At 49.5% G+C, this 25570-nt stretch overlaps 2 protein-coding genes across 11 annotated transcripts in view; both read left to right on the forward strand.

Annotated features, from left to right (window-relative positions):
• DNMT3B (DNA methyltransferase 3 beta) overlaps positions 1 to 16915 on the forward strand; it is a 48294-nt gene extending 31379 nt beyond the window's left edge. For 3 of the 9 annotated variants that reach the window (XM_003904871.4, XM_017944884.3, XM_017944885.3), the window contains 12 exons: positions 188 to 332; positions 2964 to 3089; positions 3215 to 3259; positions 4350 to 4429; positions 4744 to 4856; positions 5999 to 6182; positions 6785 to 6869; positions 7696 to 7841; positions 8372 to 8462; positions 8816 to 8964; positions 9904 to 9989; positions 15304 to 15954. In XM_003904871.4, the coding sequence (XP_003904920.2) occupies positions 188 to 332; positions 2964 to 3089; positions 3215 to 3259; positions 4350 to 4429; positions 4744 to 4856; positions 5999 to 6182; positions 6785 to 6869; positions 7696 to 7841; positions 8372 to 8462; positions 8816 to 8964; positions 9904 to 9989; positions 15304 to 15445 (1392 nt within the window). In that variant the 3' untranslated portion in view covers positions 15446 to 15954. Of the gene's footprint in view, positions 1 to 187; positions 333 to 2963; positions 3090 to 3214; positions 3260 to 4349; positions 4430 to 4743; positions 4857 to 5998; positions 6183 to 6784; positions 6870 to 7695; positions 7842 to 8371; positions 8463 to 8815; positions 8965 to 9903; positions 9990 to 12861; positions 12932 to 13738; positions 13858 to 15303 lie in introns of those variants that run through there. The other 6 variants (XM_003904868.4, XM_021921140.2, XM_017944883.3 and 3 more) reach the window with 5 other exon arrangements.
• Positions 16916 to 22917: 6002 nt separating this feature from the next.
• Positions 22918 to 25570, forward strand: part of MAPRE1 (microtubule associated protein RP/EB family member 1) — a 34027-nt gene continuing 31374 nt past the window's right edge. The window contains exon 1 of one of the 2 annotated variants that reach the window (XM_003904865.5): positions 22918 to 23051. The gene's annotated coding sequence lies outside the window, so the exon portion shown is untranslated. Of the gene's footprint in view, positions 23052 to 23285; positions 23323 to 25570 lie in introns of those variants that run through there. The other variant, XM_021921138.1, reaches the window with a different exon arrangement.

Genomic DNA, 25570 nt, shown 5'->3' on the forward strand with positions numbered 1-25570 from the left:
CTTCCGAGGCCTTTCCCTGCACAGGCCCCTCCTTCCTCTGACACATACCGCAGCCCAGGACAGCTGTCTGGCTATGAAAGGGCCTAGTGTGAAGGGGAATGTAGGCCCTGGCTGGGGGACTCCCTGGGTGTGGCCTGGCGAGCACCCCCTCCCCACCCGCCATTCATCACAGACTCTGCCTTTGCAGAAAGCTAGGGTGCGAGCTGGCAAGACCTTCCCCAGCAGCCCTGGAGACTCATTGGAGGACCAGCTGAAGCCCATGTTGGAGTGGGCCCACGGGGGCTTCAAGCCCACTGGGATCGAGGGCCTCAAACCCAACAACACGCAACCAGGTGGGAATGAGTCCCCATGGCAGCACCTGCTGCCTCTGCTGGTGGGACCACTTCTTGGGAGAGTCAGCCACCCCTGCTGCCCCACGCCCACCCAGCTTTCTAGCAGCTGGGCTCAACTCTGAATGTTGGAAAAATTGCAGGCATACGAAGGCTGTGTCAGCCCTATCTGACTTCCCTGGCCACTTTCTTGCTGATGGTCATGTGCATATAATTTGTGTTGAATCTGACATCTGCCTTGAAGTCAGGATGCAGTGTTGACTAGCACCTTTTTTATTAAAGGAAAAAAATAGTTAAGCTATGCTCATTCGAGAAAATTGGAAAGTGTTAAAGAAGAACCATATGCCACCTGCTAACATTTTGACCAGTACCATATTTCTCCCATTATAAGATAACTCTGGTTTCTAGAAATCCAGGACTTGTCTTACAATCTATACATTTAAAGGCCAGGCATAGTGGCTCACGCCTGTAATCCCAGCACTTTGGGAGGCTGAGGCGGGCAGATCGCTTGAGGCGAGTAGATCGAGACCAGCCAGGACAACATGGTGAAAAATAGAAAAATTAGCCTGGTGTGCTTGGCATGTGCCTGTGGTCACAGCTACCCGGGAGGCTGAGGTGGGAGAATTGTCTTGAGTCCAGGAGGCAGAGGTTGCAGTGCACCGAGATCGCACCACTGCATTCAAGCCTGGGCGACAGAGCAAGACCTTGTCTCAAAAAAGAAAACAGTCCATACATTTAATGTAATGTTTTTTCTGTTTTGTTTTGTTTCCGCCTCAAAAGTGGTTAATAAGTCGAAGGTGCGTCGTGCAGGCAGTAGGAAATTAGAATCAAGGAAATACGGTATTTCCTTCCCGTCTTTTGACTGTTCCCTGTTTTCTATGCACTTTCTTCTGATTTCTTTGCATATAAAATGGTCACTGGAAAAGAATCAAATTTCTTGAAGAGTCTATCTGAACTCCCCACTCTCCCTTCACATCCCACCCTCACAAATACCCTCCGGGTTAATATTGGGTTGCACATCCTTCCAGATTTTTCTGAACACTAGTTGGATTCCTGCTTTCCCCTTTATTAATATTAATACTGTAAGCACTGTCTGTCATTTTGTCACGAAAGGGTCCTTACGATTTTTAATGGCTGTACAATTTTCTTTCCTAGGGTCAGAGTCAAATTTAACCACGTTCATTAAGATTTTCCGTATAGAAAGACAAATGGGTTTTACAAAATCTCATTTATAGAATGGGAGCCATATTATGTAATTAAAATTTTTTCTAGTAGCCTCACTGAAAATTAAGAGGTACTGGGCTTGGTGGCTCATGCCTGTAATCCCAGCACTTTGGGATGCAAATAACCATCTCTTGGATTTCCCAGCATTTTGGGACGCTGAGGTGGGCAGATTGCTTGAGCTCAGGAGTTCCAAGACCAGCCTGGGCAACATGGTGAAACCCTGTTTCTACAAGAAATACAAAATTAGCTGTGTGAGATAGTGTGTGCCTGTGGAGGCTGGGGTGGGAAGATCACTTGAGCCCAGGAGGTCGAGGCTGCAGTTTGCTAAGATCATGCCAGTGCATTCCAGCCTGGGTGACACACTGAGAACCTGTCTCAAAAAAGAAAAAAAAAAAAAAAGAAAGAAAGAAAAAAGGAGGCTGGTGCAGTGGCTCATGCCTGTAATTCCAGCACTTTGGGAGGCTGAGGCAGGCAGATCCCTTGAGGTCGGGAGTTCACCAGCCTGGCCAACATGGCAAAACCCTATCTCTATTAATATACAAAAATTAGCCAGATGTGGTGCTGCATGCCTGTAAGAGGCTGAGGCAGGAGAATTGCTTGAACCCAGGAGGCGGAGGTTGCAGTGAGCCAAGATCTACACCATTGCACTCCAGCCTGGGCAACAAGAAAGGAACAAGTAAAATTAATACAAATCATGATTTTTTTAGCACTAAATTTCCAAAATGTTAACATTTCAATATTCAGCTATTATAAAAACTGAGATAGTCTACATTTATAGTGCTGTTTTCAAATTTTCACTTATTTTATATATTTTACATAGTACATATTTTACAGATCTCAATTTTGATGCTAAATTTGCAATGAAAATACTTGATCCGTATTAAGTATATACAGATTGATAACTAAATACAGATGTAGATGTTTAAACACATTAACTAAATTCATAAAACACGCATTTGAGAAAGTAGACTCATAGGTCTAGGCTAGTCCTAGTTGACTTGTTTGTCAGTGTTTTAATTAACATTAAATACAGAATTCATTTCCTCACCAGTTTCAAGTTCTCAGTAGCCACCCCCATGCCTACTGCCCAGCATGTCAGATATCACAGACATAGCTGTGTCAGGCTTTTAGCTTTGAATTGAGCTTTGCTCTCTGAGCTGAGTCATCTTTACCTCCTAGTTGTGGCCATTTAAAACCTTGTAAGCATGTGTTAAGAATCCTGGGTGCAAGGGGTTTTGAATGAGCTCCTGTTGTGAGTTGCCCATCAAGGGGCCATATACATTCAGTGTGGACCCCCTGTCATGCCCCAATTGCAGCTGGTACCCAGGCATAGCATGGTCTTGTCCTGGGCCCACATTCTCTCTGGACCCTCCTACCAAGCCACGGCTGCAGTCTAATTACCTTTCACAGAGAACAAGACTCGAAGACGCACAGCTGACGACTCAGCCACCTCTGACTACTGCCCCGCACCCAAGCGCCTCAAGACAAATTGCTATAACAACGGCAAAGACCGAGGGGATGAAGATCAGAGCCGAGGTGATTGTTGGGGACCCGCTACCTGGGATCATGGGGCAGATGGGAGGAGGATGCTGCAGACCAGGAATTGATCCGTACCCGGCTCCCTGACCTCATCCCATGCCTTCTTATTCTTTTCTCAATAGAACAAATGGCTTCAGATGTTGCCAACAACAAGAGCAGCCTGGAAGGTAACGCTCTCTCCCTCCCAGTCATCCCCTTCACACCCTGGCTAGGGCTCTATGCCTTCCTTGTCCTGGCTCATCCGCCCTGTCAGGGTTTAACCCAGAGCTCTGTTCCTTGACCTCAGGCCAAGGCCCATTTCTAGTCCCTGCATCTTAGTTGCTAGTTTATGGAATGAATTGCCCACTTGTGCCCCTTAAGAGAAAGGGACAGGAAAGGTATGGTGAGGAAGAAGGGAAGCCAGGCCATTTTGGCCGGGAGAACCATAACCTAAAACCAAGGTTAGTGGTATCATGAACTTCCCAAAGAACGGCAACTAACTAGCTTTTACTCACTTGCCTACTGTCAGGTTAAATAGTCTGCTTGTCCTGGCTGGGGATTGCCACTGGATTGGATACTCTGGCCAGAATATACCTCATGGAATACAGAATGTGTGAGGATGAAGTCTCCCTTGCTCCCTTAACCCCCAGTTACTCCGTGTTGAATAGGAAAACACCACATCCCTGGCCCAGAGAACCCGGGGAAGAGCTTCGATTTAGAAATCCTATTCCCCAAGACTCACTCACCCATCTGGCTAGGTAGCGATGCTTGGTCATGGGTTTTATAAAGGTCCTATCTACCCAGCCAGGGATGCAACTCCTTGCTGATCTGGTGATATGAAGGGAAGGCAGGGTTGTCTACTGGTTAAAGGACCCGGATTCTGAGATTACAGCCATTTGCTGTTTTTAGGGTGTGGGCGTGGGCAAGTCCTATCATGAGACAACAAGCCAATTGGAGTCACCACAAAATCCTCGATGTCCCAGTAATTAAAGCTTCTCAAGGATTGTCACACCAGAGAGGTCCCTCTGCTCAGCGTTCTGCCTGACATCATCCTCCTGGGGCACCCCTTGCCCATCTTGATGTTCCCCATCTGTGAAGTAGGGATGCCACCTGGAAGCATTGCTGAAAGGTAGAAGCTGTGAGGCATGGCCTGAGGCACGAAGAGTCCTTGGCAAGCAGCTGGCCTGGAGGAAAATCTTAGGAACTGAGAGACCCAGGCTTCAGCAACTGGTGTCAGGGCCTCAATTGCCACAAGCCCCAACCCTGTTTTTCTTACAGACGGCTGTTTGTCTTGTGGCAGGAAAAACCCCGTGTCCTTCCACCCTCTGTTTGAGGGGGGCCTCTGTCAGACATGCCGGGTAAGTCCTCCTGCTGCTCCGGACCTTCCTGCCCTCGCCTCCTCCAGCTCCCCTGTCCTTCCGAGCAGCACCTGTGTGGAGCCTCAGTGAAGCCCACTCATCCTAGCTGCCTTGCACTCTGCCTCTGGGGCGGGATGGGGGAGAGCTGTCGTAGAGGCCAGAGGCACACAGGTCACAGCCAGTTGTCCTTTTAAAGGACACCAAGCCACCAGCAGTGTGTTCTGTGGCTGTATCGTAGGGCCTCCACCAGCAAGCTGGCAGGGCGTGGCCTTCTCTGGTCTCCGATTTCACTGGTGTTTCTCTCTGGCTGCCAGGATCGCTTCCTTGAGCTGTTTTACATGTATGACGACGATGGCTATCAGTCTTACTGCACCGTGTGCTGCGAGGGCCGAGAGCTGCTGCTTTGTAGCAACACAAGCTGCTGCCGGTGAGCACTGGGCCCTGTGGGCAGGATGTGGGTGGGCCCCCAAGGCTCCTAGGTTCCTGCAGTCTGCAGACAGCTGCCTGTTGAATGGAATCCTAGGCATGGGAAGAGGGAGCTAATTTGCCCTGGAAGCAGCATACAGGGTTTATGTTTTGTGGTGGCCGTGGTTGTAGCTTAATTGGGGTAGAGCTCGTGTGTAGGAAAGGGCTCTTTTTTTTGAGACAGGGTCTCGCCCTGGGTGTACAGTGACGTGATCATAGTTCACTGCAGCCTCCAATTCCTGTGCTCAAGCAGTCCTCCCACCTCAGCCTCCTGAGCAGCTTGATTATAGGCACATTCCACCACACCCAGCTAGTTGTTCTTCTTTTTTTTTTTTTGTGGTGGAGTCTTGCTCTGTCACCCAGGCTGGAGTGCAGTGGCACAATCTTGGCTCACTGCAACCTCTGCCTCCAGGGTACAAGCAATTCTCATGCCTCAGCCTCCCAAGTAGCTGGAATTTTAAGTGTGCAACACCACGCCCAGGTAATTTTTGTGTTTTTAGTAGAAACAGTGTTTCACCATGTTGACCAGGCTTGTCTTGAACTCCTGACTTCAGGTAATCCACCTGCCTCAGCCTCTCAAATCCCAGAACTCCCAAGGTTCTGGGATTACAGGCGTGATCCACCATGCTTGGCCTATTTTTTTGTAATAAATAAAAAGTGTAGTAAATGCTGCCTAGGCTGGTCTCAAATCCCTGGGCTCAAGCCATTCTCCTGCCTCAGCCTCCCAAAGCCCCAGGGTTATAGGTGTGAGCCACCGCACCCAGCTAGAAGTGCTCCTAATAGGCCAAGAGCATGAGGGAAGGGGATGAGAAGGGCATCAGGGAAGGCTAACTCCCTGGTTTGCCAGTTGGCCTGTAATCCAAAGTGTCCATGGAATGAAGTAGGTTGTTGGGAGAGCATTTCTGATTAAGGGAGTTGGGGTATCCAAGGAAGACGTCAGGGAAGCCCGTACTGCACAGGGCCCTGCAAGCTATGCTGTTAAGCAGCCGATCCTAGGTAAGCTTTCAGGAGGGGGTGGGCATTTCCCTGTGGAAGTGGTAAGGGGGTGGCACAGGAGACCAACTCGATGACAAAAGCATGCCTTCTCCCTGCCACTGGGTCCAGGTGCTTCTGTGTGGAGTGCCTGGAGGTGCTGGTGGGCACAGGCACAGCGGCCGAGGCCAAGCTTCAGGAGCCCTGGAGCTGCTACATGTGTCTCCCGCAGCGCTGTCACGGCGTCCTGCGGCGCCGGAAGGACTGGAACGTGCGCCTGCAGGCCTTCTTCACCAGTGACACGGGGCTTGAATACGTAAGCCACAGGCTCCCGCCTCTACCACCACAGATCCCAGGGGCACAGGGTGTTGGAACGCTCTGGAATTCTCAGAGAGAGAGTAATAGAAGTAAACACACATTGTACAAGTGGAACCTCTCGGAGCCTCAACGGCTGACAGACCTGGCAAATTGACAGCTCCTCTGCACGGTTTTCACCCGTGCCAGGGTTCACTCCCTCCTTGCCGGCTTCTCAGTATATGGATTTTCAGGGACCCGATGAAGAAATGGTTGTAGCCTTCTGTGTTAGCAGAGCTGAGAGGGAAGGAAATAGTAGAAATGAATTTTCTAGTTCTTAGAGGCAGGCCCTAGGTCTTTCCTATCTGGGGTGATACCTTTTCATGTGTGCATCTGTGCATACATATCTGGCTCATGTCCAAGGATAAATTGACCATTCCTTGCCAAATGCAGGCTCCCGTGGTACACACTGTCTCCCCAGTCCCCATCAAGGCTTCAGTGGGCTTTTTGCAGTGCCTACGGCAAGGTTTGAAGCCCTCTGAGCAGAGTCAGCCTGCCCCTCCCTCAGAGCTTGAGTCTTTCCCCTGTGCCTTCACCAGCATGACCTCCTTCCTTACCTGGCAGGAAGCCCCCAAGCTGTACCCTGCCATTCCCGCAGCCCGAAGGCGGCCCATTCGAGTCCTGTCATTGTTTGATGGCATTGCGACAGGTGAGTTTGGGATATACCTGGAGATGCTCTGCTGTCCTGTCACAAGGGGGTAGCCAGGGAGTCAGAAGGCATGGTTAGGGTGTCTGACATCAGTGGCAAGAAATATCCTTGGGGATCACCAGCTCTGAAAAAATCCCTGTCTCCTTGTTTCTCTCCACCTTCTCAGCCACCTTGCAGTCTTGGTCATTGAATTTTATTTCATTTATTTATGTTTTTGAGATAGAGTCTCCCTTTGTCACCCAGGTTGGAGTGCAATGACATGATCTGTGCTCACTGCAGCCTCCACCTCCCAGGTTCAAGTGATTCTCTTGCCTCAGCCGCCAGAGGAGCTGGGATTACAGGTGCCCGCCACCACGCCCAGCTAATTTTTGTATTTTTAGTAGAGACGGGGTTTCTCCATGTTGGTCAGGTTGGTTTCGAATTCCTGACCTCAAGTGATCTGCCCACCTTGGCATCCCAAACTGCTGGGATTAGAGGCATGAGCCACCATGCCCAGGCAGTCTTGGTCATTTTAAAAGGACATACATCTTAGCTGTTACACTTTATTTTTTATGTGCAGTTATCTTGAAATTGATTTTCATTCCACATGCATAACTATAATTGGAGATAAATTAGGCAACAACTACTGCTATCTCTGGTTTTGGTTCCCTTCTTTTCTTGCTATACTGAGTTTGCACAGCCAATACATGTGGTGCGTTTACAGCCTTTGCTGGATTGAACGCATGTGACGCAGTCATGAGGAATTGTTCGTTTTACCATAGCAGGGAGTGGAGGAAATGATGTGCTCAGCATCATTTATGCTTCTGTGTCTCCCTGGCCCCCACAGGCTACCTAGTCCTCAAAGAGCTGGGCATAAAGGTAGGAAAGTACGTCGCCTCTGAAGTGTGTGAAGAGTCCATCGCTGTTGGAACTGTGAAGCACGAGGGGAATATCAAATATGTGAACGACGTGAGGAACATCACAAAGAAAAATGTGAGGGCAGTCTGTACCTTGTGGGCCTTGTCTCTTTCTGTTTCCCCCAGTCCTCCACATCCTGAAACCTGCATGTAGGCCCCATCCCTGAGACCCTAGAAAAAATAATTGAAATCTTGTGGGAATCTTAAGCCTTAGGTTAGAGTCGGAAGTGGAGTTGGTGACCAAGCAAGATTCTATTTTTTTCTGGAGACAGTCTCACTCTGGAGTGCAGTGGCATGATCTCAGCTCACTGTAACCTCTGCCTCCTGGGTTTAAGCGATTCTCCTGCCTCAGCCTCCCAAAGTGCTGGGATTACAGGCACCTGCCACCATGCTGGGCTAATTTTTATATTTCTAGTAGAGATGGGGTTTCTCCATGTTGGCCAGGCTGGTCTCAAACTCCTGACTTCAGGTGATCCATCCCCCCACTTCAGCCTCCCTGGGATTACAGGTGTGAGCCACTTTGTCCAGCCCCAAGCAAGATTCTAGAAGTGGGACCAGCTCTCTTTCTCTCTGTCTACACCCTCATCCTGACTCTGTCTCTCTCAGATTGAAGAATGGGGCCCATTTGACTTGGTGATTGGCGGAAGCCCATGCAATGATCTCTCAAATGTGAATCCAGCCAGGAAAGGCCTGTATGGTGAGCATCCTTCTCTCTGGCAGTCCCTGGAGAGCCTATGTCACCTGACCCCTGACCACTGGCCCAGGTGGAGTGGCCTGAGAAGGAGCCCTTTGCTTCTGGCCAAGTTACTGGCAGTGTCAGGGGACTGTTGGTGCTGCCTACGCTCTGTAGTAAATCCTCAGCCCACAAGGGAAATACCCTAGTAAATAGTGCCCTGCCACTGCCTGTGTCCCTGCTGTCATTCAGGTGGACATAGACTGGTAGGCCTTAACTGTCAGGAGGCCATTGGGAACCTGTTGGTCTCAGGGGATGCGGTAGGTTGGGCTGGAGGTTTCAAATGAACCCTGCACTGTCATCTTTTCTGAGCACAGAGGGTACAGGCCGGCTCTTCTTTGAATTTTACCACCTGCTGAATTACTCACGCCCCAAGGAGGGTGATGACCGGCCGTTCTTCTGGATGTTTGAGAATGTTGTAGCCATGAAGGTTGGCGACAAGAGGGACATCTCGCGGTTCCTGGAGGTGAGGGAATCTGGGGTCCTGATTGTCACAAACAGCCTGGGCAGGGAAAGCGCTGCTGGCAGTGATGATTGGTGGGTGTTACCAACGTTGGGAATGACTTTCCCGTCCTTGGTCTGGCTAGATCCAATAGTGAGGGATTCAGTGGGTTCTCTTAGTACATGGAAAATATTTTTTTTTGAGACGGGGTCTTGCTCTGTCACCCAGGCTGAAGTACAGTGGCATGATTACAGCTCACTGTAGCCTCAAACAGCTGGGCTCAGGCAATCCTCCTACCTCAGCCTCCCAAGTAGCTGGGACTACAGGAGCATACCACCATGCCCAGCAGTTTTTGTATTTTTGGTAGAGACGGGGTCTTGGTATGTTGCACATCCTAGTCTTGAACTCCTGGACTCAAGCGATCCGCCCACCTCCCAACGTGTTGGAATTAGAGATAGAGCTGTGAGCCACCATGCCCGGCCAGTACAAGGAAAATAATTGATCTCTAATCTCGGCTCAACTCTTTGAAGTCAGAAGTGATGAAACCATCATCTGCTGTTAAGGACTCATGAGATTTGACTCAATTTTCTACTCATTTTTGATACGAAAACTGCTTTAGACCAGGCACGGTGGCTCATGTCTGCAGTCCTAGCATTTCAGGAGGCTGAAGTTGGAGGATCACTTGAGCCTGTGTATCATATTTTGTAATAATCTGGCATGTCCCAGGGGATGCCATCTCAGAATCTACAGGTTTGACCTTATCTCTTTACCTACCATTAGCATAGTATGAGGGCGTTCACCATGTCCTCTAGCCAGCCTCCTGATGGCAGTTGGTCTTTTCTTTGTTTTGAAGGATCCGTGCCTCTTCCGTAGTCAGGGAATAGCCCTGTCACCTGCAAAGGTCTGGTTGACACTGGAACTCTAATAATGGGCTCCTAACAGCAACCTTCTTTGTCCCTGCAGTGTAATCCAGTGATGATTGATGCCATCAAAGTTTCTGCTGCTCACAGGGCCCGATACTTTTGGGGCAACCTACCTGGGATGAACAGGTAACAAAGGGCTCTTAGTGGGACAGGTAACAGCCAAGTTAAATATGTGATAACAAGGTCTGACGTTCAAGCCTTCCTAGAAAGATCTGGCTCTGCTGAGAAACAGTTAGGGTTTCAGACCACCTGTGGTCTTCCGGGTTGATCCCTGTTAAGATGTTCAGCAAGTACCTGGGAATCTCTTTAGGAGTTCCACTCTTACCTGTTGTAAGCTGCCGATGGACCCGACCTTCAAAGTCCCAGGTGGCTGGGCGCGGTGGCTCACGCCTGTAATCCCAGCACTTTGGGAGGCCGAGGCTGGAGGATCGCTTGAGCCCAGGAGTTCTAGACTAGCGTGGGCAACAAAGTGAGACCCCGTCTCTACAAAAAAATAAAGAAAAATAGAAGTCCCATGTGCTGTAGCCAGACTGTGTACCTCCTTCCTGCCAGGGATCTCTCAAGACTTGAGCTTGTTGATGCTCCTGCCCTTCACTTCTCCTCCCCATTGCTGTAGGGACAGCCGACTGGAAATGGAAGTAGATTGTTGTTAGCGGTGCCTTTCCTCCTGCCCCGGAGATGAAGCGATCTTGGCCAGGCTCGTGGTGACCAACCAGGTGGCAGAGCTGCTATGACAAACAAAAGCCCGAAGACTATGTCCCTCACATTCTCATTACCAGGAGCATTTCATATTTTGTTATATACTAAAAACAGCAGTCTTCTTCAGACATGCTGAAAGCCACAAAGCAGCTTTGCTGAGGATTAATTATCTCCTCTATATGTGGTTTCAAGGAGAAGAACTTGCTAATTGAGATGTAAAATATGATGGTAATGTGACATCCCAGACTTGCAAATGAGTTGAGCTTAAAACACTCTCCTGTAGAAGGAGGCGTGGAAACATAATAACCTTCTGCCACTTAGTGAAGTGTGGACAGAGGTTAGGGTCCTGGGGTAGCTTGGAGGATTTTTGTTGACCACCTTGCCCATGTACTTGGTTAGGCAGCCAATCTTAGGATACAATTTCTGTGTCTGGAATTAAATGGATTAATGCCTTCAACATTTGAGCTCCCAGTAGGCCGGCACTGTTACACTGTTGCCATTTTCATGGTTAAATACATCATGTCTATCTCGGCTTTCATGATAATGACATGCTGAAGGGGGAGGGAGAGAAGACAATGATTTGGGGTTTATTGCTGGTGGATGGGCATTGGAAGGGAAGGCTTCTCATTCTAGCGAGGGCCCTAAGTGACGGGATGGACCCATGCAGTTAGTAGAGTACTGCAGGTGGAAGGAAGAGGGTCTGGGATGATGGGAAACATCCCGGACCAGCTCAGAGCACCCTACGTGGGGTGGCTGGGAGACAGGGGCCAAGTAACTTGGGCCTTAATGTGGTACCGCTGAAATCACTTTGACATGGGAAGTTCCAGATGAGATGAATTGTGTCTTAAGTACACGGTAGTTTCTGGGTGGATTGTAGACAACAGCAGGATGTAGTCGGGAATGAGGAGAGAGCGAGGTGACCAGACTGCTCAAAGAAGGAGAGATCACTGATGATGATGTTGTGCCCCAGGAGGTGCCATCCATAAAGAACACAGTGTGAGTGGTGGCCCCTGGAGTTTGCAGCACAGCAATCCTGTGACTTAGCAAGGAGGGGTCAGATTCAGCATATCTGGAGGGTAGGACATTTGCTGATGCGTTGGATGTGTAGGCTGTGAGGTGGAAGGATCAGTGAGGCCTGACGCAGATCTAACGCTGTGACTAAGCTCTGCAAGCTGATACGATGGGTGGCACACCAAGCATCATTTAGGGGACAGACCCAAGTCATGTGGCTTGTTTAGAGCTTAATCTTACAGTCAGCACAAGGTGGGGCTGTGCAGTGTCCTTTTCTTCTGGGCCCTCAGCTCCCTTGGGTCCATGGCGGAGGTGGGAGTGGGGATAGAGGTGGCGTTTGAAGCCTGGCAGGTGAGGTCAAGGAAATCTATCAGTCTAGGGGAAATATGTGTTGTGATTTCCTTAGCCCCTCTTGTAGGCACGGTTCCCATTCTCATATCTGAGTTGTTTGGCCTTGACATTCCTAACACAGGTTACTATGGCCGTCCCTGCGTCCAGTCCTCTTGCCCCGGTTTCTGTTCTGGAGCTGCTCAGCTACTTTCAGTTCTGGCCCTCACCCTTCTTAGTCATCTGTTTGCCTCTCTCTGCATTTGCAAAATACTTTTCAAGGGTGAAAGTTAAAGGGGTGCTTAGTCTTTTTTTTTTTTTTTTTTTTAACCTTAAGAGATAGGGTCTGTCTCCCAGGCTGGAGTGCAGTGTTGTCATCATGACTCACCGCAGCCTCCAACTCCTAGGCTTAAGCGATCCTCCTGCTTTGAACTCCCAAATTGCTGGGATTAAGGGTAGGGACCACTGCAGCCGGTTGCTATTCACTTTTAAAGCCTCCCGAGGCTGTATCCCCAGCAGTGAGCCACCAAACCGTGGGTGTGATGTGATAATTGCATCAGGTAGACCCACAAAAATCTATTCCAAGCTCCTCACTTTAAAATAGACAGGAAGCCCAAAGGGGTAGTGTGACTTGCTCAAGCTCACTCAGTGAGCGGTGGAGCTGGGACCTGAGGTTTCTCCTGCCCCACTCCCGTGCAGTGTTCCTGCTCAATGGGAACCTAACTTTGAAGTTCAGGCAGGGGAACATTACCTCCTGGATGCTGGGCTGTCCCCTTTGGGGTAGCCCATCCTTGGCTTTGGCACACAGGCTTGTGCTCATGCCAGGATCGTTTTCATCATTTATTTGTAGCAAGTTCACCGCTAGGGCACATCTCTGCAACATATGCCCTCACTCCCACCTTGTGCCTAGCAGAGGACCCTCTACAGCTAGTAAAAAGTAATGGGTTTTGGCTGTTCCCAGGCCCGTGATAGCATCAAAGAATGATAAACTCGAGCTGCAGGACTGCTTGGAATACAATAGGATAGCCAAGGTAAGACGAGCTGTGGCCCTCTGGAAAAATGCACTTGGTGACCTCCAAGTGGGGACTTGGGAGATGACCTTGGTGTCTGATTGGTTCCTACACCTCCCCCCACGTGACTTCCTGGTGTTGGGCTTCTTTCTCCCACACAATTGTTCTGTGCCATCCTCAAATACAGAGACCAGGAGACATTCGTGATGAGTAATCACTACGAGGAAAGGCAACTAATCTTTCTAATTTTAGTACTGGATACATAAAGACACAGAGAATTTCAGCTGGCCCTCAGGGAGAAAGGAATCATTAATCCTTTTGCCAAAAAATGAATTTGCTGTCAAGTCATAGAATATGAAGACCTCCATAAACCTAAATCTCAATGTTTGCATCAAGCTAAGATCCATTTTCTAAACTCCAGTTGAGCATTCTCTGTATCTGGGTGGTTTTTACTTTTTACTTAATCTTGCTTGATCAGGAACTCTGGTGTCTTCTTGGCCCCCCCACGTGATCTCATTCATGGTCACTTTTTTGTTTATCTCATTTTCTCTGAGGCTGGTCCTTCCTGTTAGTTAACGTCTTGGCATTTGTGGGAAGCACAAAATGTTCTTGTCCCTCCAACTCTGCTTTCCGCTCCCAGCCCTGCCATTCCTCTCCCGCGCCTGCCCTCTCCCTTCCATCTTTCCCAGGTACTTTTTTCTCCCAGCCCTGCCACTCTTCTGCCGCGCCTGCGCTCTCCCCTCCATCTTTCCCAGGTACTTTTTAGCCTTGACCCCACCCAGGTCCCTTCATTCTGTGCTCACTCCATGATGTCGTTTTGTTCTCCAGTTAAAGAAAGTACAGACAATAACCACCAAGTCGAACTCGATCAAACAGGGGAAAAACCAACTTTTCCCTGTTGTCATGAATGGCAAAGAAGATGTTTTGTGGTGCACTGAGCTCGAAAGGTGAGCAAGGCTGCACTTGGAGAGGGAAACTGTGCAGATCAAAACACAAATGGGCAGACATGGGCAGGTGCTTACCTTCATTCTTGATGGCCTCACTGCCCTTTGGTGTTACTGGGGCGAGGAGTAATAATACCTTTTCATAGTTCGCCCTTATTTCCTGACAAAAATGGCGGAGGGGGTGTGGTGGTGGTGAGGAATCTGAGACATGAGGTCATTAGGCCGCACCATCTGTCTGTTGGCTGCACTGCCCTGACATCTGCCTGTCCCAACACGCTGGGACACTACGATGTATGAGAAGCCAGTGAAAGAAAACTCCACAGACATGCCATTCTTGAAGACTTCAGTTTGCTCATTCTATAAATGATTCCTTCTTAGCCACAGTTTATCCTCTCCTTCCCTTTCTTTGGGCTAAGTTTGTCTGTTTTGATGCAAATAACCATCTCTTGGATTTCAGTTCTGTTTTTTCTTTCACTCCTCTGTTTGTTCATTTTGCTTCTCCTATTTTTTAAAAATCATTATTTGCTATAGTGATGTAATTAAGGTTTTGAACATTCCTCTTTACATGTATTCTGTATTCTGAAGGCTTTGATACAGAGTGTTTTCATTCCAAATATTTCACTTCTACAACTCGTTTACTTTCTTCTTTGACTTACCAACAGTTATATAACAGAGTATAAAAGTAACTTCTGATTAGTATTTATGCTGTAGATTATTCTGTATGGACCCATACCTAAAATGGTTGGTGCAGATGGCTGACATTGTGTAGACGCTAAAGCCAAGCAAGACACAGGCCTGAGGTGTCACATCTTTGGCATGTTTCTGAATAACCCACGCAACCATTGGCCTGTTGGGATGACTCTTAGTATTGGATTGTGTACCTGAGTAATACTGAGGTTCAGCCTCTGTGCCCTCTTTCCAGGCCTGGTAGAATCCTATAGAGGAAGCTTTTGGTATATTTGATGCCATCTGCCTGAAGTCGTCTAGCTCAGTCCTTCATCCAGCAGCTGGGTTTGAATAGGGAAGGAAAACTGTGGTTGCTGAGCTGTAAATTGCCTGAGCCTGTGATGACTGAAAATCTAGGCTGTTTTTCAGTGACCTTGTTCCTTATTAAGGAAGTTGCTTAACTTCTCCCATCATAGTGTTTTGAAGATGGAGACATTGCTGGCTGGCTAATTTGGTATGCATGCATTTATTCAAGGAAGGTCCTCTGAGCACCAACTCTATGCCAAGAGTATGGTGTTAGGCCTGCACAAAACGGGGGACTTTGATTTGTGAGCAATTTGTGAGCAAGTGTTCTGAATTAAGGGCTCTGAATTTAGGTCCTGGGGACCTTACTGATGGGACTGAGGGATGGTGAGGGCAGAAGGAGTGGGACCTGGCTGGTTGAGGCTGTCAGCATCCTGGAGGCACTTCTGACTCGCTGTCTTTTTACTCCGGTACCCCCAGGATCTTTGGCTTTCCTGTGCACTACACAGACGTGTCCAACATGGGCCGCGGTGCCCGCCAGAAGCTGCTGGGAAGGTCCTGGAGCGTGCCTGTCATCCGACACCTCTTCGCCCCTCTGAAGGACTACTTTGCATGTGAATAGTTCCAGCCAGGCCCCAAGCCCACTGGGGTGTGTGGCAGAGCCAGGACCCAGGAGGTGTGATTCCTGAAGGCATCCCCAGGCCCTGCTCTTCCTTAGCTGTGTGGGGCATACCGTGTACCTCAGTTCCCTCCTGCTCAGTGGGGGCAGAGCCACCTGACTCTCTTGCAGGGGGAGGCCGAGGTGCCGCCTCCTTGTGCACAATTCAGACCTGGCTGCTTGGAGCAGCCTAACATGGTGCTCATTTTTTCTTCTCCTAAAACTTTAAAACTTGAATTAGGTAGCAACGTGGCTTTTTTTTTTTTCCTTCCTGGGTCTACCACTCAGAGAAACAATGGCTATGATACCAAAACCACAGTGCCGACAGCTCTCCAATACTCAGGTTAATGCTGAAAAATCATCCAAGACAGTTATTGCAAGAGTTTAATTTTTGAAAACTGGCTGCTGCTCTGTGTTTACAGACGTGTGCAGTTGTAGGCATGTAGCTACGGGACATTTTTAAGGGCCCAGGATCGTTTTTTCCCAGGGCAAGCAAAAGAGAAAATGTTGTATATGTCTTTTCCCCGGCACATTCCCCTTGCCTAAATACAAGGGCTGGAGTCTGCACGGGACCTATTAGAGTATTTTCCACAACGATGATGATTTCAGCAGGGATGACATCATCATCACATTCAGGGCTATCTTTTCCCCCCACAAACCCAAGGGCAGGGGCCACTCTTAGCTCAATCCCTCCCAGTGACTGCAATAGAACCCTCTGGGGAGCTCAGGAAGGGGTGTGCTGAGTTCTATAACATAAGCTGCCATATATTTTGTAGACAAGTATGGCTCCTCCGTGTCTCCCTCTTCCTTAGGAGAGGAGTGTGAAGGAAGGAGCTCAGATAAGACACCCCCTCAAACCCATTCCCTCTCCAAGAGACCTAACCCCCACAGGCACAGGTCCCCAGATGAGAAGTCTGCTACCCTCATTTCTCATCTTTTTACTAAACTCAGAAGCAGTGACAGCAGTCAGGGACAGACGTACATTTCTCACACCTTCCCCTCATCTTAAGAGATGGCTACAGAGAAAACTGCAGTCAAAGCTCGGTGCTCCCTCTGGAGATTTTTAAATCCTTTTTTATTCCATGATAAGTCATTTTTAGGGAGAATGGGAGTTCAGACAAGCTGCATTTCAGAAATGCTGTCGTAATGGTTTTTAACACCTCTTACTCTTCTTACTGGTGCTATTTTGTAGAATAAGGAACAACGTTGACAAGTTTTGTGGGGCTTTTTATACACTTTTTTTAAAATCTCAAACTTCTATTTTTATGTTTAACGTTTTCATTAAAACTTTTTTTGTAACTGGAGCCACGACGTAACAAATATGGGGAAAAAAACTGTGCCTTGTTTCAACAGTTTTTGCTAATTTTTAGGCTGAAAGATGACGGATGCCTAGAGTTTACCTTATGTTTAATTAAAATCAGTATTTGTCTATAACTGTCTGATGTCCCTTTTCTTCTGCAGGTCAGATGGATGGGACATGGGGGAGGGCCTGGCTAACATGTAAGGGTGAGAGTTTGGAAGTAGGTGATTCATTCATTCATTTATTCAAACGCAATGTGACCACAAGCTGACTGGAGCGAGCTTACAGTGTGGTGCACTGGTTCTGCAGCATTGGCTCACCTGTAATCCTAGCCAGGGTGGGCAGATCTTTTGAGCCCAGGAGTTCAAGACCAGCCTTGGCAACATGGCAAAACCCCATCTGTACAAAAAAACCCCAAGAATACAGGCCAGGCGTGGTGGCTCATGCCCGTAATCTCAGCACTTTGGGAGGCCTAGGCAGGCAGATCACAAGGTCAGGAGATCGAGACCATTCTGGCTAACCCTGCTGTCTCTACTAAAAATACACAAAATTAGCCAGGCGTGATGGCAGGCACCTGTAGTCCCAGCTACGCTCTGAACCCAGGAGGCGGAGCTTGCAGTGCACTGAGATAGTGCCACTGCACTTCAGCCTGGGCAACAGAGCAAGACTCCGTCTCCAAAAAAAAAAAAAAAAAAAGAATCCAGCACATCTGCATCCCCTGGAGGGCTTGTCAGGGCTGTGATTGCTGGCCCAACCTCCAGAGTTTCTGACTCTATGAGTGGACCATAGGAATGTTCAGTCGCGCAGTGGCACAATTACTGCTTATTGCAGCCTGGACTCCCCAGGCTCAAGTGATCCTCCTCTGTCAGCCTCCAAGTAGCTGGGACCACAGGCGAGCACCACCACACCCAGCCTGACCCTAGGAATTTGATGCTGCTATCAAGGGACCACACCAGACTAGTGAATGGGCATCTAAGTCATGGTTCCCAAATGTGGCTTGAGTGTCTGAATTCGTTTAAAAGCTCCATGTGTGGGACACCTGTTTCCAGACGTGTGCAGTTGTAGGCATGTAGCTACAGGACATTTTTAAGGGCCCGGGATCGTTTTTTCCCAGGGCAAGCGAAGAGAAAATGTTGTATATGTCTTTTCCCCGGCACATTTCCCTTGCCTAAATACAAGGGCTGGAGTCTGCCCCAGATCTTGGGGAACTGATGAAGGTGATTATCACCTCTAGCAAAAGATCCTAATGATTCTCACAGTTCATATGCTTCTGTGGGATTCTATACCTTATTCCACAGCTCCCAAGTTGCCGTGCTGCAGGTCAACAACCTTCCGTAAGGGGGCTAACTGGGAGTAGCCCTGTGGTCCCAGTCTAGCCCGTGTCCTCTGCCTTTTGGGTGGAGTGATTCTCAGCGTGCCCCCAACTAAAATCCTGCCCTTCAATGAGCACTCACGATGTCGGTTGCCCTTCTAAGCCTAATATTGTGACTCCAGTAATCCCATTTTACTGGGATTTACTTCCCTAGGCAGGAGTCCCAAGCCCAGAGCTCATCGGGCCACACTCATCTCCAGCCTTTGGTCAGGGAAAAGGATTAATACTGGTTAATTATCGTATTAGAGACAGAATAGCATGATGTACCTGGGGTTCATCCACTGAACATGTCAGACCTAGCACCTCTGAGCCTCCCAGGCCATGTGTGAGTTGGGCTATAATCACGACCATCTCTTAAATAAGGTCAGGTTTCTAAAGGGCCTGGCCCAGCGTTTGGGGATGGAAGAAGCTTCCAGAGTGGAAGGATGAACATGTTATTAGAAAGGAGCTTCAGGACTACAACAGCCCACATGCAGGTTGCCATGGTGAGATGGCAATTAGCAAGCTAGGCCCACACAACCTCCCCTGCCTCCCCAGGTGTTGAGACCCCAGAGACCTGGGCCACCCAATTAAGCCATCTTGTGTACAGTGCTGCACCAAATACCAGGACAGGATGAAGCCAGATAAACAGCCCCGGCCTTGAAACCCCAAGAAAGATGGGCGAGCCCTCCAGGTGAGGAGTCCTTGGCATCCTGGCCTGCTTGTCAAGGTGGGGGAGGGGTTCAGAGGGAGTGTGGGGGTAATTCTTGTGTTTTCTCAAGATGGGGTTAGGCTGGTGATCCCAGGTTCCGAGGCAAGGGGAGAAGGCGGTGAATGTTCTGATCTGGGGAAAGAGGTTGGAGTTTGAATCCCACGTAGGCCTTTGCTGAAGCAGTCTTTGGGTTTGCCTGGATTTGTATCTGGGGTCTGGCATGTCACCGTGTCACTTGGAGCAAGCAGATGACTTAACCTCTTGGGGTTTTTCATCTCTCACCTAAAAGGTGGAGATACCAGCCTGGTCAACATGGTGAAACCCCATCTCTACCAAAAAATACAAAAATTAGCTGGGCGTGGTGGCATGCACTTGTAGTCCCAGCTACTCCGTGTGGCTGAGGTGGGAGAATCTCTTGAACCCGGGAAATGGAGGTTGTTGCTGTGAGCTGAGATCGCGCCACTGCACGCCAGCTTGGGCAACAGAGGCCCTATCTCAACAACAACAAATAAAGTGGAAATAATAAATCCTACCTGCTTCATAGGGTGACCGAAGTTCAAAGGCCAGATCTAGGTAAAATGCTTTGCCTGACACCTGGCAGGCAATAAACTCTCCACATATATGAGATGACATTATTGTAAAATGGGACCCATTAATTAATGCAGTGCTAATGACAATGAAGACTGGATGCAGGTAGTGATAGTAACATGCAATGCTTATCAGTAGTAATAGCCTTAGGCCAGGCACTGCGGCTCACACCTTGCAATCCCAGCACTTTGGGAGGCTGAAGTAAGCAGAGTTCAGGATTTGAGACCAGCCTGGGCAGCATGGACAGAGTTTCACACCCCCTTTCTACAAAAAAATTTAAAAATTAGCCAGGTATGGTGGCACGCCCCTGTAGTCCAGCTACTCGGGAGGCTGAGGTGGGAGGACCACTTGACCTCAGGAGGTGGAGGTTGCAGTGAGCGGAGATTGTGCCTCTGCATTCCTGTCTGGGCAACAGTGAGACCCTGCCTTAAACAATAATAATAGTCATACTTTTTTAAAAGGTAGAGTAATATTTCCCCAGATGTTGTCAGCAGCTAGGCTGACGGGTGTCAACTGTAGCAACAGTGGCATCGGGTGTGGGACTTGTGCCCCTCACCGCCCCCCACATCCTGTTGGGATCCCAATGCTCCTTGCTAGGGTTCCCATCCTGTCTCCACTTCCCTGCTATTTTGTGACCTTGGGTGCGTTCCAGAGTCTCCTTGGGGCTTGTTTACCCAACTATAAAATGGATAATATCAACCTCACAGAACTGATGTGTGGATCAAACAATTCAGTACATGTGAGGCACATGGGAAGGGGACTGAGTAAATGCTGAGTAAATGACAGTGACAAATGACCCAAAAATGCTTTTTTATTACTGTTAGAGAATTCTGGCAACCCTGTGAGGCCTGATTACCATGATTGTAAGAGAACTGACTCCAAAGAGGTCTCATCACATACCCAAGGTCACCCAGCTAGTAGCAAAAGGAGTTGTGCATTGGAATCTGCTCTGGGAAGCCAGTCTACTTTTTCTCTTTGGTCTCACAGGCATCTTTGTTCTTGGTTGTTGTTTTGCTGGAGCTTGAAATTACCTGCTGCCCTTTGTAGCGTTTTGCCTTCCTTCCTAGCTTCCTTCCCTTCCTTTTATCCTGCCTACTTCCCCCCTTTCTTTCTTCTTTTTGTGTAACTTTATTGATTTTTTTTTTCTTTTTTTTTTTTGAGACGGAATCTCGCTCTGTCGCCCAGGCTGGAGTGCAGTGGCCGGATCTCAGCTCACTGCAAGCTCCGCCTCCCGGGTTCACGCCATTCTCCTGCCTCAGCCTCCCGAGTAGCTGGGACTACAGGCGCCCGCCACCTCACCCGGCTAGTTTTTTTGTATTTTTTAGTAGAGACGGGGTTTCACCGTATTAGCCAGGATGGTCTCGATCTCCTGACCTCGTGATCCGCCCGTCTCGGCCTCCCAAAGTGCTGGGATTACAGGCTTGAGCCACCGCGCCCGGCCCGTTTTTATCTTTTAGAGACGGAGTTTCACTCTGTTTTCCAGGCTGGAGTGCAGTGGCGTGATCTTTGCTCACTGCAGCCTTGAAGTCCTGGGCTCAAGCAATCCTCCTGCCCCAGCCTTCCCAGTAACTGGAACTATAGGCACACACTACCATGATCAGATTGTGTCTGTTTTTTTTTCATGAGGGCCTGATTGGTTAGAGAAAATATTTGTTGAATACTTGAATAAATGATACCCAGACCAAAAAAAAAAAATCAGCTTGAAATCGGGATCTACCTCTGACACTGGGCGAGTCAATTAGCCTCTTTGTTCCTCAGTTTCTTTCTGCTGTAAAGTGGTGCAGTTCCTCTTTTTTTTCTTCTTCTTTTTTTTTTTTTAGACAAAGTCTCACTGTAACCTCCTCCTCCCAGGTTCAAGTGATTCTCCTGCCTCAGCCTCCCAAGTAGCTGGGATTACAGGCGTCCACCACCATGCCCAGCTAAGCTTTGCATTTTTAGTAGAGATGGGGTTTCGCCATGTTGGCCAGGCTGGTCTCCAACTCCTGACCTCGGGTAATTCATCTGCCTTGGCCTCCCAAAGTGTTGGGATTACAGGCATGAGCCACCACGCCTGGCCCAGTTCCTCCTTCAGCCAAGGCTCTCTTGAGAATGTAAGGGCCAGGCGTGGTAGCTCACGCCTGTTATCGTGGCACTTTGAGAGGCCGATGCAGGTGGATCTCTTGAGCCCAAGAGACCAGTCCAGCCTGGGCAACATGGCAAGACCCCATCTCTTAAAAAAAAAAAAAAAGGAACGGGCAAGAGAGAATGTATGTATAGGAACTGGGAAACAACCTGGAACAGGACTGAGGAGGCTCTTGCTTCTGTGGACTTCACAGAAGACAGACAGTAAAGGTACAAGATGCCTTCTTATGGTACTAAGAAAATATGCCACATGATATTACAGATGTTGAGGGGGGCATCACAGAACGTCGACTTTTTTTTTTTTTTTTTTGGGACAGAGTCTTGCTCTGTTGCCCAGGCTGGAGTGCGGTGGTACAGTCTCACCTCACTGCCACCTCTGTCTCCCAGGTTCAAGTGATTCTCCTGCCTTAGCTTCCCAAGTAGCTGGGATTACAGGCGCGTGCCACCACGCCTGGCTAAGTTTTGATTTTTTTTTTTTTTTGAGATGGAGTCTTGCTCTGTTGCCCAGGCTGGGGTGCAGTGGCTGGATCTCAGCTCACTGCAAGCTCCGCCTCCCGGGTTTATGCCATTCTCCTGCCTCAGCCTCCCGAGTAGCTGGGACTACAGGCGCCCGCCACCTCGCCCAGCTAGTTTTATGTATTTTTTAGTAGAGATGGGGTTTCACCCTGTTAGCCAGGATGGTCTCAATCTCCTGACCACGTGATCCGCCCGTCTCGGCCTCCCAAAGTGCTGGGATTACAGGCTTGAGCCACCGCGCCTGGCCTAAGTTTTGATTTTTAGTAGAGATGGGGGGGGGGTTCACCATGTTGGCCAGGCTGGTCTCGAACTCCTGACCTCAGGTGATTCTCCCACCTGGGCCCCCAAAAGTGCTAGGATTAAAGGCGTGAGCCACCGCATCCGGCCCAGAACGTTGACTTCTAAGCCTTTCCCCAAAGTGTCTGTCAGGTATCGTTATTATTCAGTAACCCATTCTTACAGAAATTAATTGTAAGGCTGGGCGCGGTGGCTCACGCCTGTTATCCCAGCGCTTTGGGAGGCTAAGGCAGGAGGATCGCTTGAGGCCAAGAGTTCGAGACCACCCTGGGCACCAGAGCGAGACCTCCTTACATCTCTAAGAAAAAAAAAATTCATTGTAAAAGCAATTTTCTTTTTGGCTACTGCCATAGGGATTTTGTCACCGAAAGAGTCACACCGGGCCGAGGCGGGATCTCATTGGCTGCGGCCGACCACGTGCCGCAGTCGCCCCGGCGGTCGGGGCCCCGCTTCTCGGCTCCCGTTCTGTCGATCAGAGGCCGAGCTCCGCCCCCGGCGCGCGGCTGAGTCTCTCTCTATAAAAGGAGCCGGCGGAGGATGACGAGCCTTTACGTCGGCGCGTAACGGGAGGGGGGTGCGTGTGAGGTCATCGCGCGGGCGGGCGGGCGGGGTCTGGCGGTTTGAACGAGACGAAGACGGAACCGGAGCCGGTTGCGGGTAGTGGACGCGGTTCTTCTGAGAGCCGGTGAGCCGGCCAGCGGGCCCGGGGGAGTGCGGCTGTGGGGGCGCCCGCGTGGGCCAAAGCCGGGCGTGCGCGGGCAGGCCCTACGGGCGGCGCCTGGCCAGTTCCACACGGCGGTGCTTTGCGAGCCGGGTGGGGGAAGGGCGGGGCCGTGACCCGGCGCGCGCGGGCTGGGCCTGGGGGCGCGCTCTGCGCTGTGCTCAGGGGGGCGGGGTCTCGGGCCGGAAGTGGGGGCTGCTGCTCCGCGGTGTGGGGGTTCTGGGCCGCCGCTGAGGTGTGGTCCCTGCGCTGCCGCGGCTGGAGGTCCTGGGGTGGTTGGGCCCTGGGAGGGTGTGGGCGTGGTGGGCCGTCCTGGGATCTCTTGGGACCCACATTGTAGGAGGCCGTGTCGCTTGAGGACCGGAAGATCGGGTGGTGGATTCAGACCTGCATTGGGTTCCGTGCGGTGTGACTTTGGACAGGTGCTTTAACCGCTCTGGACCTCAGCTTCCTCATCTGTAAAACGAGGACAGTAATACTATCCACATTAAACTCTTAGCGCGATGTATGGCAGAAAGTAAGCCAGCTCTTGGACTCCCTGCTTTCTTCAGTGTGTGTTTATTGAGTGCCCACTAGGTGTTGGGCACCGAGCTAAATAAACCCTGGCTGTCTTCCCGGGAGCAAAGATTTGCTCTCCAGGAATCCACATTGTGATGAACAGGAGGACAATATAACAGGATGGTATCAACAGTGCTAGTTCAGTCCCTGCTTCACAGTTGTCCTCGGATGCTGCAGGGCAGAGCTTGACCTCTGCCCCATTTTGGGGATGAGGATCCTGAGGCTCATTGAGGGAGGTTATGCTAGGCCGGGCATCCACTTCTCTGATGGCATGTCACTAACAGTAGTAATGATAATAGCGGCTCTTTGTTAGTTGGGCACTTGTTCTGTGTCAGGCACTATGTTAAGTGCTCCATGTGGCTTTGTGTCTTTTAATACTGTCTTTAAGAGAGATTATTTTCTTCCTCTTTTTTTTTTTTTTTTTGAAGCGGAGTTTTATTCTGTCGCCCGGGCGTGCAGTGGCGCCATCTCGGCTCAGTGCAACCTCCGCCTACCGGGTTCAAGCGATTCTGGTGTCTCAGCCTCCGGAGTAGTTGGGATTACAGGCGTGCGCCACCACGCCCGGCTAATTTTTGTATTTTTAGTAGAGACGAGGTTTCACCATGTTGGCCAGGCTGTTCTCGAACTCCTGACCTCAAGTGATCTGCCCGCTTCGGCCTCTACAGTGTTGGGATTACAGGCGTGAGCCACCGCCCCCGGCAAGAGAGATTACTTTCATTTTACAAATGAGGGGTCTGAGACCCTGAGAGGTGGGGTGTCTTATGCAGCCCAGCAAGTGGCTGAACCCACGCCTGAGACTTAAGTGTCTAGGCTCTTAACGTCTTTATTACACTTTATTCCTAAGGTCCAGAGCTACAGATCCAGATGTGCCCTTTGTGGTGGTGTGTCAAAGTGCCTAGCACAGTTTTAGGCACGTAGGGAAGCTTAGGACGTGATGCACCTTTTGCTTAAGTGTTTTCATGTAGATTCTCGTTTAATCCTCACCACCACTTTGTGCAGAGGTACTGTTTTACCCATTTTACAGGATGAGCCTTTGTGGTGCAGGAAGATTAAGTGACTTGCCCAGGGTCACATGGCTCCTTTCTGGTGGCATCTCTTCCCTGTCTTTGCATAGGGCTCAGTGTGGTGCCTTGAAAGCAATAGAGTGCTGTAGAGCCAGCGTTGAATTCGTATAGATTTGGGATCTTGCTAGGAGAGCTGCTGAAGGAAGAGAGATCCCTGGGTAGGCTTGAGGGAGCTTTTTCATGGTGGTGGAAACCTGGATCAGGAAGCCTTGTAAGGGTGAGATTTGCGTGGTAGTCATGGGTCTTCCGTGGCTGCCAGTGATGGAATTGTGAAGGAAGGATGAGCTGGAGCTCTGTTTTGACTGTCAGGAGGAGCCAATTAATTGATTGAGTCCGTGGATGTTTATTGCACATCCACGTCGTGCCTAATCCATGTATTTAGTGGTTGCAGCGTTGGTGGAGCACGTGGGACCAGGTATTAATGTACTGCTAATGAAAGTTTTAAATTATATGATGATGAAAGGCCATTAACGTTTTTTGAGCTGGGGTGTGGTCAGGAGACAGACGTGGCTTTACCAGCTGCTTAGATTTTATGGCAGCATGATGCACTCAGTACAGTATATATAGGAATGTTGCTTTAGTAGATTACAAGTGCTCAGCTGGGACCATGTTTTTTTGGTTGAATGTCTCTGCTTGGTACCTGATTTTGCACACGGTATTTTGTTCATTCAGGGATTTTTAAACAAGGGAGACTCTTGCTCTGATTTGTGATTCAGAACATTCTCTCTGGTTTGCTGTGTAAGAACAGATTGACACAGACACATTTGAACACTGTTGCAGTGCATCTCCATGCGAGATAGTGCTGGCAGGTCTCGGGCGCACTGTTTTTGGCACTGGAGATAGGAGGATGAATGAGACAAG

This window comes from Papio anubis, chromosome 16 (assembly GCF_008728515.1).
Source record: "Papio anubis isolate 15944 chromosome 16, Panubis1.0, whole genome shotgun sequence".
NCBI lineage: Eukaryota > Metazoa > Chordata > Mammalia > Primates > Cercopithecidae > Papio > Papio anubis.